The 15,444-nt window shown below is 35.7% G+C and overlaps 1 protein-coding gene across 2 annotated transcripts; it reads right to left on the bottom strand.

The window, feature by feature from the left end:
• Positions 1-2,007: 2,007 nt before the first annotated feature.
• Positions 2,008-15,177, bottom strand: LOC140006431 (cyclin-T1-3-like). Of its 2 annotated transcripts, XM_072048286.1 has the most exons (7): positions 14,835-15,177; positions 13,886-14,196; positions 9,618-9,699; positions 4,529-4,663; positions 4,244-4,419; positions 4,006-4,157; positions 2,008-3,658 (listed from the first exon to the last, which is right to left on the bottom strand). In XM_072048286.1, the coding sequence occupies exons 2-7, from the start codon at positions 14,113-14,115 to the stop codon at positions 2,583-2,585; spliced, it is 1,851 nt and encodes a 616-aa protein (XP_071904387.1). In that variant the 5' UTR covers positions 14,116-14,196; positions 14,835-15,177; the 3' UTR covers positions 2,008-2,582. The 2 variants fall into 2 exon arrangements, with proteins under 2 accessions (XP_071904387.1, XP_071904388.1); XM_072048287.1 differs by lacking the exon at positions 14,835-15,177 and having other exon boundaries at positions 13,868-13,916.
• Between the last annotated feature and the right edge of the window lie 267 nt (positions 15,178-15,444).

Raw genomic sequence — 15,444 nt, 5'->3', positions numbered from 1 at the left:
TACTAGGCCGTTGTTCAAATTTATGCTTTTTTTTGTGGGGGGCACTACTTTAAGGCGTGATATTCAATGCTGCCAAACGCCGAGAGTTCTAACGTCGGAGCATAAAAGGCGTGATTTAGTTAGAAAACGTTCAATATCTCCAATTTTCCACCTACCTCCTTCGTGTCAAAATTAGCATCTTAAATAATAAAAGGAGATTTGTTTTTTCTTCTTTTCATTACCAAATCTGGCTTAATTAAGTAACACTGATCTTCTATTTATGTATCAACGGCTGTAATTTTACCTACTAGCTTTAGCATTGTTGGTTTATTGTTAGTAGTACCAATGCTGTTTCCTTCTGATCATAGTGCAGGGAGGAGATAGTGACTAATGAGGTTGCTTTTATACACATTTACTTATGTGTGTGTGTCTTCTGATATTTTATTTCACATATTTTACAACTTTGAAGATTCTTGCAAGATTTTGGTGATCTCAATTGATCAGCTTCAAGTTTGCTTTGCTTGATTTTCTTTTTTTGGTAAAAAAGATGGCTGAATCTGTGGGAGAGAATTTGATATTCACTACAAAGTGGAAGCATGTTGTCCTTCGCTGCAAGACAAGAGAGACAGGTATGTGCGTTACATTTACTTTCCTGCAAATTTCCAACTAAAAACGTAGCAGAACTTAAGAAGAGAAATGCAAGCAAGGGAATGATAGGTGTATAAAATCTTCACCAGCCAAAGGATCTCTAAACAGTTTTCTTTTCTCTCCTTTTTTCTTTCTTTGGATATAAAAGGTTTTTATATAAAGTCAATACCTTTTATTATGTTTTCAGTTTTGCAGCACAATTGGCTGACAAAGAAAGGGGAAAAAAAGGAGGAGCTTGTAGTCGGCTTTCTTGAACTACTCCTTTGGAATTCTAATTCGTTATTCTGTTCATATAATTATCATGAGGATTCGAGATTGATTTCAATTTTAACCAATTTTGATTAGGTTGCTATCATCTGCGTTTTGTAAATAAACTCGGATCAAATGCCTGCTTGGTTCCCCGATTCAACCAACCAGCCAACCCGGTCCAAGTTAAAAAGTAGTAATATTCTATATGTATAGCAGCAGTTTTGATTACATACTAGCTTTAGTCTTTTTTGTTTTATATCATAGTGCTTCCAAAAAAAAAAAGGCTATATCCTGGTGATCACAATGTGTGATAAGTAATAAAATATTTTAATGCACATTTTCTACTTATGTGTGTTTTATAATAGTCAAATTCACATATTTTTCATGCTTTGCTCGTCTGCATTAGTCTTGAGATTCTTGCAAGGTTCTGGTAAAAAGATGGGAGGCATGTTGTCCTTAGGTAAAAAGATAGGTATTCCTACACTTTTTTCTATAATTTTTTTTATAAAATTTAGATTAGCAATAAAAAAACTTATGATAGAATGAACAATGGAAATGATCATTTCATAGAATTTATATCCTTTTTGTAAATAAATAAATGGGTCTTTTTTGTTAGCATTGCATTCATCTTTGCAAAATGAGCTAAAAACACAAGACACGAGTAACTGATTAGTAACTTATTAGTATTGTAGCTAGTTTTGACCACCAAGTTTACAAACATAAATTTGAATTTATTTTGTAAGATAACTTTATGAAATTATGAAAACATCGAATGATCCCCATTAAGTTTCAAATATTCAAATAGAGGTAGAGAAATTCTATTTCTGAACATTCAATTAAGACTGGTAGAATATAATTAAACAGCAATGGCCGGCTAACAACAACAATGTATTTGATTACCAACTCATTCCGACTGAATTCTCCTCAAATATCGTTGCCATAAACACTATCTTTTTAGGGACACATTTAGAAGCCTCAGCACCTTCCAAGACTTGATCAACAACGTATTGGTGTGTTTTTTGTTCGTTTTCCCCCGGCTTGGTGAATGGCCATTTAAGTTCTCCCTTAAACCATATGGTAAGAAGAAAGAAATCATCAGTCATATGATGTGCCTCTTATGCCATCACAGAATTGTACAAAAACTTAATAAATGTATAAATGAGAAATTCATCATTGCAGAGATTGTAACGAAACATAATACATCATAGTTTAGCCTTCAGACTATAAATTATGGAAGCAGATGGGATAATATCATACAAAGTTCTCATAAAAATTAGTCTAACATGATGCCAATCTTCAATAAGAGCACTAGACTCAGTGAATGAATTAAGCATTTGCCACCTCAGTTGCAGTGTTCTGCACTTGTTTATTGTCATCTTCGCCTCATCTATGAATAGATCGAAAATTCCCACTAGGATTGGAGGTAAAAAGGAGAAAAATGGACCTTATGTAAGTCCCTCCATACTTAAATTATCATCTTAGATCCATCCTTGTACAATTTTTTTTTCCTCAACATGACTGGAGAAAACAGAAGACATACAGGACTTGATCCAAAACCATCCCAAACTCAGTGCAAGTACCATGATTAATCTTGAAGAAAAGCTGGCAGGTTCTCCAGTCATCACAAGATTCTCCAAGGAATTCAACGAGGAAGAGAAGAAAATACCATAACCGCAAGAATGCATTTCATCCACACAATGACGCATTTAGACGTGATTTTCTTGGACATGCCTTTTGTGGTCCCTTTCCGAATAACCGAGCCTCCCCAACCTGCTTCTATCTTCTGGAAAGTCATGGTGACTATGGTTATGGGTTCCCATGTAATCATGCCGCTGTTTACCCTCTGTTGGCTTGTCAGCAGGACTACCAACCTTCCTCTTCCGATTGCTTGCCTTTGGAGACTGATACCCACGGTCAGCATTATCAAATGGTTCGAGCTCACCTTCCTCCACATTGTCAAAATCATCTCCATGACCTTTCATTACTGGGTAATGTCCATCTCCAGCATCATCATGATGCTTAAACTGATGTGAGCTGTCATGGTCCAGCCTGCTCGAAGATTTGGACCAACTTTGTTTGCTCTTCTCATTTTCAGCAGCTAATTCAATACCATCTTCCAGTTCTCTTTCTATCAGGTCATCGTCATCCATAACATCTGTTTTCCGAGATACTTCTGGCCGTGACTTCCTCCGTTTCTCCAGTGCAGCTTTCAGCTTGTTCTTGTCTAACTTTATGCCTTGTTGAGGTGACTGGCCTACTGCACCATCTTTGTAGTCTGATATTCGACCATGATATTTGTCTTTCAAATCACCTTCATCTCTAGTTTCAGTTCTTCCTTCGCTCCTATCTTGATCTTCGTCACTGTGTCCCTCAGAACCAAACCTCATTGTATTGTGCGACTCTCCTGCATTCCCAGGGTAAGGGAATGACTCTCTGTCATGATGCTGATTATCAATGATCTCACCATCTCCTTTTCGTTCTGAAGGGTAATTTGCTTCAGAATTAGCATTGTTACGATTCTGAGCAGCCCTTGTAGGCCCAACATGATTATCAGAATGCAACTGATCAGCAATGAGCCTGGATGATGCTGACTTTGAGGATCCTGCTTTTGAAGTAGCACCACCACCCTGAGAATGACTGTTGTTCACAACAGTCTCTTCACTGGCACCAGGAGCTTTTGCCGGAGGCCTTTGAGTACCTCCGGCACTACCTTCTGCTTCACTAGCTTGAGAAGGTGGCACTCTATTTTGCTCATAGAGTTCCAGCATTTGATTACTAACCTCTGCAATAAACAAAGCTCCCATAATCACAAGACAGTTTTGTTATAAAACAGAAGTTAAAAGCATAGTGTTGTTCTTCTCAGTCAGGTAATGCCACCCTGTTCTTTTTCTATTTTGCCCCATCCTGCTTCCCGTCCTTATTACTCTGAACTCCACCAGAATATGAATTTTAATTTGAAAGGTGCTTAACTTAGGAATATCTACAGGTTTCGATGTTGTGACTTAATCCTTGAAAACAAGGATGGTTATTAACCAGTTTTGCTAATCCTTGACAACAAGGATGGTTAACTATTTAGTATCACAAACCAGACCTATAACACTTCTATTCAAAGTAAGGTAAGCCACCGACCCTCCAATTGGCGTGGGGTGACATCAAACTCCTGCCACCAAACCTTCTCACCATCAGATGGGAGCTTTACTTTTAGGAACTTGGCAGCAAGGAAAATGGCACCTGCTGCAATGTGATGGGGCTTAAATTGCAAGCATAAAGACGTCCGAAGCCTGCATGCCGCTTTCCCGGGTCAAAAGGAGGAAGAATGGCCGAGGGGCATTACACAGAAAATTATGAAAAATAAAATACATCATACCCATCATTCACAAAATTCCATGCAACTTGAGCTAGGGCATTTTGAGCAACCTTGAACTTCTTTATTGCCTCAACAAGGGGTTTATAAGGGTGGAGCACATTAAGATCAAAACCAAGAGTTGCAAGAACCACCCTTTCCCCCAGCAAAATTAGTTCTTTCTGTTGTTCATACACCTCCTGCATGATGGATGTTTTAGCAAAAAAGACATGAGAGACTTAACACTTCAAAAAGCATTCAAAGATCAATAGGCAAAATCTTACAATGAAAGACCACTACCAACATTACCTTTTGTTTTATCTTTTGTACGGCTGCAGGATCCTTTTTATGAATTATTTCATAAGAAACAAGTATAACATCCTTCAAAGGCCGTGGAGTTTCCTCAACCTTGCCCGCTAGAAACATGCAAACGGTGGCTATAGTCTACAAAAGAATTCAGGATAACTCAGAAATTATATTCACGATTGAATGAAAAGCTAACACTGTCAAAGGTACTGGTTCCCTTATTTCTTAAATCAGTCATATGCTTGAACAAAGAAAACAATGAAACAAGAGTAGGCCAGGGAAGCTCTGTCCCCTTCCTTCTTTTTCCTTTGTAAAGCTAATAAATAGAAAATTATGCATCTTAAAGATCACATAGCAAATTAAAAGAAAATTCTAGCCAGAAACAATGATTTATGTCCATGAACTTCAAAATCTTGTTGCTGCACAAAATTTTTCATCTCCCCAAAGGAAAACCACAATAATAAACATTTGTCTAACCATGCCTTAAAAACACACTTTTCATCTAAACTGCACACACACATTTAGTAACCTTCCAGATTTAGGTTCACTTTTCCAAAAATTTTAACACTTTGGAACCCACTAAATCGGGCAAAAAAGACTAATAATAGTAAAAACAAAATAAAGGATTCTAGGAAATTCAAAATTCAAGCTAATATTCTGGGCAGTTGGCTTAATTTCCATCCATAAATTTGGCATTCATCTTTAAAGCAATCACCAAAGTTCTTAGCTTTGACCAGTAGATAGATGACCGACAAATGTGAATGTAAATTTTGCACTTAGCATCCAACAAAGGGTTAAGGAGAATTATCTTTTCGCTGTCAAGTATCAATATTTATTCCTTCAAACAAGTACCCAATCCTATTCTATGTTGAATCTCATTTCATTACTATGATCTAATAACGCATCAACAGATACCAAATCCCAAGGTTTTCATAAATCCAACAGCTACTCAAACAAATAATTGGCCGGCACTATACTTACCAGGATCGAATATCGAATCAAAACCAGTTAAATAACATAACCCCTGATCTTCCACCTAAAAAAGTTCTGATCATTCCATTGTTTTTTTTTTAACCCAAGCTATTGGTAAAACTTTGCAGAATAGACAAGTTGCTCCATGATGCCAAAAAAGTGCACAAATTCTAAACCGTAATTCAATGGAGAACTTCTGCATTATGCTTCTCCCTCTATAAACAATCTATAGAACTTTAAGCCTGGTAATTCTCCTAGTGACCACCTATTACCACCCAAATGGAAATTTTACCATCTTCAATAGACATAACTAATCAAACTTTCCATTTATTCCACAAACAGTGCTGAAGCCACATTGCTTCTCTTCACTCTACAAAACTCACTTCAGTTGCTACTGAAAGTTATTATCTGCTAGTTCTTTTTCTTATGAGTTCGGTAATCAAGGCATATTGCGTCAAATACATTTCATGTCTAAATCCTAGTTGTGGTTATGTCTGTCATGCTTTGATGTATCTCTCAATTCTTAGCCACAAATTGCATTATCACTACGTCATGACTCATTTAGAATCATATAAACTCTCATAAGCCATTTATATTTATCAGCTTCTGCTTTCTTTTTGGCATGAACCGGTAATTGTCAAGAGCCCAAAATTTTTCCCCTTTTTTTCAGGTTTACAACTTCTGCCAACTCATTATACAATTGAAATTCCCATCTAGGTTTGCACAAAAACTGAATAAATTATCTACATGCATGAACAGCACATGCTACAAACCTATATTTTGCAACTCATGAAGCTGCCATGCCCTACCCTTTTTTCCAACATTTCTCAAACTAGAGTAAGAGATTGGACCCAGTTACTATTCCCCAAAGTTCACAGCACTTTAGGTCAAAGCTTTTAAAAGCAGAACCAATCATATTTTTGCATTTGTTTAAAAAAAAAAAAAAGAAAATAAAATAGATTCACAAAATTTGGCGAACATATCAGTACTTAAGGAAGTAATTTGTTTGGTTAGATAAAGTCAGGAGATTTGTACTATAACCACTTAGGTAGTGTTTGTTTGCAAGGAAAAGTGTGGGAAAGTGACGAAAAGTGATATTTTCCTTCATGTATGTTTGGTTAGCAGGAAAGCTGAAAAATTTTCTTCCACTTTCCTACACTTCCTGCATTCCATCTCCTGCAAATTTTGTAGGATTTTGAAAGGAAAATGGAGAGTTCAACACAGAACACTTTAATAACTGCCAGCAACTACCACTAACTTCCCATTTTCTTTCAAATTTTTTCTTCATAGCCAAACATGCATGGGAAAATAATTTTCATTTTCCTTTACATCATTTTCTTACACTTTACTTTCCCAAACAACTTTCCCTCCATTCAAATGGAGTCTTAATTTAAACAGAAATAATAATGAAGATTGACTTAGTCAGCAACAATTTTATATTTCTCAGTTCTGACACGACTACTACATGAACAAATTAATCTAGATCAATACTGATTCACTAACAAGGACTTGCGATTTTAACCTGTAGTTTAGACATATATTACATGAATTATACTCATCTACATGCTAAATACTGAAAGATACGCTGTGGAAGAACTTAACATGACACTTGTAGAATGTTAAGGGATTATCATATGGGAATATCATAAGACCAAGAAATTTGTCCCACAATAGCTGGATCCAATGTATCAGTCCCAACACTAGTGGAAGCAAAGAAGGCATACAGGGAATGTTCACTTGAAAATCCTTTGAGAAATTAACAATAGGGCAGTTGTGGAAGAAATTCACTCTAAGACTAAAATTGTTCACATGCTATGCAACAAGGATGGCATCTAATTTGCAAAAAAGTCTCAGAAATAAGAAAAGGATAATGCAAGCTGTATTTTATGGGCAAAACAGTAGTGCAGGAACTAAAAACCTGCCATTAGACTAATAAAATAGGATGATGCCAGTATCTTCTTTCTAAAGATAAAAAAGTTATAATTGAAGAAAGAACTTAAAAGCCTGCTTAGCTGCTGGATCTAAGAGGCACAACCATATGACACAGATTTTAGACTGCTAAAAAACAGCACTACGCTGGAAGATGTCTTAGCACATCATTTTTTTTTTAATATAAAAGAGCTATAGTCAGAGAAAAAATTAAGAGACTGCTTAGCTGCGGGACCTAAGAGGCACAATTATATAATACTACTAAACATTTAGGAGCTTAACTCCATTCATAACAAAATGCAAAAGGAATAGACAGTCACATTGAAACAAATTTTTTACACCTTACATGATGCTAAATTGTTTTGTATCTTTTTTCTGAGTAAGTCTGTGCCTACATTAATAGGCACCTGGATGGGCTTTTGAAGACAGCTACAAGCAAAACTTTACATATGTTCTTGCAGACTTTTGTAAAATGAATAAAGGATTCTTATTAGTGAAAAATTGGGAACCATAATTTGTATATGATGGATTTTGAAACTAATAAACCAAGCCATTTCGAATACCCCATTTTATGGAATCTAATCAAACACGTTTAAGGAACAGAAAGAAAAATATTTCGTTTCATGAGACCTTTTCCACAAAACTAAGCAGTGCTTTTACCAGTGCAATACATTCTTCGCTTCTCAGTATTGATTTACTCTCTCCAAAACAAGCAAACCAGCTATTAATCATTGTTTTGACTAAACTATTATCGTTTGTACTTCCAAAAGCTCATATGGAATTCGAACATATATGCATACATGATGGCAGGGTCAGAATACATTCTGTAAGATAGTGATTTAACAGTGCACATATTCATGCATGTCCAACTGATCATATATTCATATTCATGGAAAACTGCACCTACCCTTACTACCCAGAACCAATCAGTCTAATAGAGGCCCAATATATTAGGTACATGTAATAAGTTAGATTGAATAGTTATTTGCAAACGATAATAATTTAAGTAGAAGACAATTCTTATCAACTTCCAGATTAATGTATTGGAAGCATTATTCAGATGATAAATTCTTTTGGTACTTTTAAAATAGTTGAATCTGCTTTCAGCACCAATACAGAAATCAACAATAGCTACACTGCAGGCAATATAGCCCATACAAAAAACTTCAGGCATTATAAAAGAGTATTGAGAGGGAGAATCTGGACAAAAAGAAAAATAAATTTTCATCATCAAGAACCAGCCCATAGAAAGAAGTTAGTAATCCTACAAGACATCCTAGCAGTTAGTAGAATCCCCACTAACACACATACTAATAACAGCATAAAAACTTCAAGCAGCCATCACCACTTTCTATGACAGATATACTAATACGACAACATGCACCCTATTAGCAGCAAATTTATGATAAGCATATGTTCTTCCGCAAAGATGAATTGGGAAGACATTAACTATAAGTTTATATAAGGGTTTATATGGTCTTTAAGTCCAACCAGATTCTTTTAATGGAAAACAAAGAAAACAGAATAAACCCATCCTCTTCTCTTAATTTTCTAATTTTTCTTTGTATTTTTTTTTCAAAATTTCAAATCTTCTTGTAGATTAAGATGAAAAGTTATACATCCAACAGCATTTAAATAATTAAGAAACTACAAAGTTTTCCCCATTGGGGTTATTGTCCAACATGGCCCCTATTGCAACTATTCCATGCTCTAATTATGTCTCTACAACATGTACATTCACATAGTCCGCTCTATCTTCACCTAATTTCGATTCTTTTTTAATCAGAAATCATAACAAGAAAATCAAACAACATGCCGTAAGAAAGTACGAACTTATGCAAGTCAGTTTTCAGCTAAAATAGTTAAAACTCGAACATACAAGCATCACATTTGTTCATGTATTGATAGAAATATAAATGCAATTTTCAAATAACATTTTAAAACAAAACCCAGAATAGCAACAAAAATGCTTATCATCTGAGCTTAGAGCACAATTAGAATTATTGGTCAAGTACTCATTGGTCCAGTATAAGTTAATTACAGCTCAAAAAGTTGCATGTCAAGGTACGATCTAGTAATTTCCCAAATCACCTAGAAAATCAACAATCACAAAGGAATGTTTTGATGCTGAATTCTAAAAAAAATATAAAGCATAGAAGTCTAAAGGATTGGAGCAGAAAAAGCAACTCACCCTTCTGTCATTCTTTGCATGCGATTGACGGAGAAAGAAACGATGGCAAAATATAATTGCAGTAGCAATTGTTACTTGGGGCCTGCAATGCAAAAGATCGCAATGTATCAATATTCAGCTGCAACACTTGACATTGCAACAGCATCAAATAAAAAAGAGGGGGTGGTCCCCTTTCTGTGTTCGAGAATCCCCTCCCTTCTTCCACTCCGTCCACCGCCTCTCGGGCCTCCTGACTGATTTTACCATAGAGGCCAATGATAGACAATAACTCCCCCCCGAAGACAGCTTACAACTTTCATCGTACTGTGCTCATGAATATGTTAGATACTTGTGACTCGATTGGTGAAATAATATCTCTCCCCCCAAAAGCTTTTTTTTTTTTTTTTACCGATGCACAAAGAAAATATTTTGTTGCAAATGAACAAAATATTGAGGAATTGTCCATACATAAAATCATAATTATTGATATAGGCCTTTTCCACAGAAAGGGGGAATCTTGTGTTACAATAAAAGCAGAAGTGATGAGGATTATTCAAGAATCGAAGTCGATTTGCTTTATAAAAAGAAGATATCAATGAACTTCTATGAAATGGTTTCACGGGATTCAGCCAATTGTCTTGATCATGGAAGATCATTGAGAAATAGGAATCCGTGTTATCAAAGGATTTCCTGCAATTATTTCTAGTATGGAATGAGTCAACCATCCACTTTGGTATCTTATTGAACAAAAATGGTGATATTTTCCTCCATTGATCAATATAGAAGAATATGGCAAAAAAGGAAGAAGGAATATACTACTTCTCCAAACTTGATTCAACTCAAAACAAATTTGTTAAATCCAACTACCACCATAATGATCCTACGACAAATAAACGCAAAGAAAAGTAGATTTGAAGGCTAAGCATCCAACACAGCAAGCAAAAGGTCAAGGAAAAGAGGACCAAAATTACACAAGCAAGTAAACGTTCAATTTAAGATATTTATAGAAGTAAACATACTGTGCATAGAAAGAATTCAAGCATCTAATGTCCAACCTACTTCAGCATTTGACAAAATTACTAATTATCCTTAGCAATGTAACTCAAAATCACAAAGCAAACATTAAATAAAATAAAAATAAAAAATAGAAGAAAACAGGAAAGGACTGCCACGAACACTTTTTTTTAAAACAAAAAATTTTGTCAACTAGTAACGTATTGGTCTCAGGTGTCCAAAGAAGATATGCCTTTGCAAGCTACATGACAATCGCTACATCAAGTATAAACATCTTAAGGATGACTTGATGCAACTGTTGCTAATCATGCTTCTACAAAAACAGATTTCAAGAGGCAAGATCTTAAAAATGTTTACGTGATTTATATTTTTTAACTTCGGCAACTGACATGGTTAAGTAATTTAGAACTATTAATTATCCTATTTACCTTTTCATCATTCTATCTTTATCTTTAACTACAAAAGATAGCGAAGAAAACAAGAACAAAATATAAAAAGATGGGCAAAAACAAAACAAGCTAAAAAATTTAGTGAAAATAATAATGTATAAAAATTCTTCATGAGTTGACTACAAATTAGTAAGAATATGTATCTAGCATGATTATGGTCACATCAATTTTTCTTCTTTTTTGATTTTGACGAGAAATTTCTCTGGTAAGGGGCCATACCTATGCATAATGCCAGTGGAATTTCACAACTTGAAGCATATAACATGGAATCCAGATACAAAAATCAACTGCTATATATACTAAGGGGAACAATAAAACTTCCATGCGCACTAGTTTCTAGAAGTTGGTAGAGCACTAGTTTCTTTTAGTAGGTAAAGCACACACATGATTCACTGTCTTCCCTATACATGTCTGAATACTCCTTAAAAAGTTTGTTTAACTAGACCTACACCATCCATTAACCAAAATGACTGGAGAAGATAAAACAGAATTTAAAAGCGTGTATTCCTATTCCCCATGCGACAAAGCAAGTTAAGAATGATGGTAGCACCAATTAGTGGATTCAAAAACATAATATGCAATCCTTGAACTTCAACTTGTTGTACTTTTATACAGTATATGCTTCTAATTGACATCAGATATGGACTTCTGTCCAATCCACTGCAGGGCAAAAAAAATTTTCAATATAAGCTACATTAATTCTACGCTACAATGTCAGAAATGCCACTGACACTACAAATCATTTGTGGTGTAGACTATTTAACCTTATTTACATCGTACATATACAAGAATGTGCTCTATAATGGCATTACCACATGGAACAAAATATTAACTAAAGATGCTACTATTTTCACCCTCATTTACCGCTTTTGATTCAGAGATGGAATATGATAACAGTTACTACAACAAGATACATCAATATTCTGCCTAATGAAAGTGGATTAGCGGTCCAAAGTTTTCATATCCAACCTTAAGAACTTTCTTTCACTCAAGACATTGAAGATTATTGGAGTAAAACAACAATTTCTTTGTTTTTGAGGTATCACAAGGATGCATGACTCATCAAACACCAAATTTCTGATCATCCTGAATACAGAAACTAGTAATTGGAAAAATAAAAAGAAAAAAGAAGTCACCCAACTTGACATGATGAACCAATTTGTTTGACCACCACCATATGCTTTCCTATAAGTACAAAGGAAACTGTTCCACTTTGTTTTATATACAAGGGAAACTATTCCTCTCCATGTCAGCTTCAGAAGGTCTGGAAATCACTACTGAAGGGAGGATTCTTGAAATCTTGTGGTCAACTAATGCTTGAGACAAGCTTCTAAACAATTTTCCTTCAGAAACTAGCCTATGCTGCAGAACTTTCATTGAAAGGTTCCACCGATTCACTATTGGTGGTACTTACCACCTGTTTGGTAAATACTCCAGAATGACAATGGCAATGGATATCAAAAGGTCCTCAACGGTAATAGGTTTTGGCTATTCCTTTTCACTTGTTTTTGTAGTTGTATTGCAATGGGAATCAACTAAGTATTCTTTAATTTTTTTAAGTCCACAAATTCATTTCTTTTTTTCCCCTTCAAATTTGTCCTTGCTTCCAGATTGAGATCCTGCAAAATCACCACCAATCTCCACCTATGCTGTAAAATCACATACCCATACTTTCCAAACTTCAAGGATTTCTCTCAAACTCTTCAAATCACCTCCATCAAACATGATAAAAGCAAACTTTCAATTGAAATTGGTCAAAGTTCTGTAAATATGAAAACCAGCACCATCAACACCAACTGCCACTCAAGATATCAAGTCACCATGGATATGCAACATCCCAGCTACACCTTTTCCAAATTTAATCCAATTTTGTAAAATCCCTTACAGAATCCCCTCAACAACTACCAAACTAAAAATAAATAAATAAATAGAACATCTCTCAAGCTCGCATTGCTTTATCCACTTTGGTGGGAGAGCAGATGAGTAAGACAAGAGTGCAAGCTAGTGGGTAAAACAAGGAGAGTTGGGTAATGAAGATGGAGTCTGAGTAGAAAAGAGAGAGAGAGAGAGACGGGGACAAATCTTGGAGTGCTTCTTTCCTGTTATTTTGGTTGGGTGGTTAATGAGAGGCAAAGTGTCCAATTTACTCGGAAATGGTGATTGAAGAATTTTATGTCTTCCATTACCATAGATTCATTGCCATAGTAGAGTACAAAACACTATCAATCACTATCATTAAAGGTCATACCCACTGATTACCCTCAAAACCCCCCAACCAAACAGGTGGTTAGTCTTTAATCAGCAGTTGATTACTAAAAAGAATTTTTATTCATAATGCTTTAGCCTACTATTTAACTTTACATATTCATGCCAAGCTTATTCAGATAAGGCACCAAAAGCGATGTATTTCTTATATGGTCATCAAATTAACATGGTCATAATGTTTACCTAAAAGAAATAATCATGTAAAGCAATGAGAATCTACATCTGATTCGACCACTAGATATTGTGAAAATAAAACATAAGCTCCCAAAGAAAAAAGCATTCAAGTCCAACTATAAGAGAGCACACCAGTATGGTTATTTTAGGGTTTCAATATCTTGAGAAGATTAATTAATTTAGAGCATATGGTCAAATAATGACTGCTAGAGATACTACTTCGGTTGACTGTCACATCATCAAATTAAAATTCTGACATCTGATACTTCAAGAAAATAAACAGACAACTACCAAATAGTCAAGAGGAGATGCAGATAATTGCTAAACTTTACAGACAGAATACAAGTAAAAAATAGGAAATTGGCCAACCTCAGAGCAAAGACTTACACTTTAAGCCTCATGCCTAGATCCTGCAAGAATGTACAGTATGACTTGCGTAAATAAGTCTCTTTCTTCAAATCAATGCCATCTCTTCTTGATGGGGAATTTTCTTCAATTTCTTTCCTAGAAAAGTACCACCTACCACCACCTTCCTCTGGCTTGTCCTGTGAACCTTTATAAATTCCAGCCTCATATACCCCATGGTGAGAAGGATCACCAGGCAACAAACCAGCCATTACTACCTCTTTATTCTCAGCCGGACACAGAGAAAGACAACGGTCTCTCTCTATCTATTCACAGAAAACAATGCCTCGATCCTTCAAAATATAGCAAAAGTTCATCAACACAAATCCACAAGAAACCAAAGCTATAGTCATTGATACAAAATTTCTACGGCATTCCACATTACAGAAACTAAATATAACCAAAAGGAATTACCGAGTTCCATCCAAAAATGTTGGGAACCCAAATTAACCAAAACCAACTACAAGCAGTTGCACACAAAAACCCTAAGCCCAATCCACCCAATGAACTTAGTGACCGACCCACATACCAAAATCCAATTTTTATCTTCCCCTTTTCCCCTAGGGCTCAAAAGGGAACAATACAGTTTTAATTAAAGCATCATAAAAAATAATAATAACCATTGTCCAAATACTCTTCGCAGTAGGGGTCGTCGACTCGGAGTCCGTAGCAAATACCCCAAACTCGAAGAATTCAGGGTGGGTCGAGTCACAGAGTCCAAAAAAGCCGCCGAATTCTCCGAGTCGACCCGTTTCAGCACAGGACCAAATCAAACAAAAGCTTTCCTGCTTTACTACAATTCACAAAAATACAATGACAACCCCCCCGAAGAAAATCCCACAAGAACATGAATCAAGTAAAATCCACTGTACCAAATCAACGTAACAAAAATACACCAAAAGACAAAGCAAGAAATTACCAATCTCCGTACCTGTTTCTCGGCCAAACCTGTCTCCTCAGGAACCCTAGAAAGCAACAGCAAATTGGGTGGGAGAAAAGGGACTGAGAAGAATTGCTTCCTTAGGCAAAGAGGCGAAGGTTATCGCGCGGAGGGCAGGGGAGGGAGAGGCCAGTGGTGAAGACGTCGTCGTGTTGGAGAGGCCGGTGGGGTGTTCAGCATAGGGATTGGGCTAGTGGGCTTATGTTGATAGTGAAGCTTGCTAAAAAGGGCTTTTTTGGGTGAGTCGTACTCGTAGCCAGTTGGTTGAATAATTGACGATTTTTTGAAAGATAATTATTGGTTTAAAGGTGTTTTTTCCCCAATATTTGTTGGGATACTCCACTAGTCGGACAACAGGGTATGTCGCGGTAACTGGTCAAGTCCACCTCTTTATCGATTTCTTTAGTAAGGTTTGGAGTTTCTCTAAGAGAAAAGAAAGAAAGAAAGAGTAAGAGAAATACTCTAATTTAGTACTTGCCATATATCCCACATTATTGTGATTTTATATTGGGCACAAAATATTTAGATTAAATTTTTACACACTGTCATTGTAAAGTTTTTCTTTTTTAAACAAGTGGTTGTAGATGTTTATGTGCTATCA

Source organism: Coffea arabica, chromosome 5e (genome assembly GCF_036785885.1).
Source record: "Coffea arabica cultivar ET-39 chromosome 5e, Coffea Arabica ET-39 HiFi, whole genome shotgun sequence".
NCBI classification, from domain to species: domain Eukaryota; kingdom Viridiplantae; phylum Streptophyta; class Magnoliopsida; order Gentianales; family Rubiaceae; genus Coffea; species Coffea arabica.
This window is presented reverse-complemented; position numbering and strand designations above follow the sequence as displayed.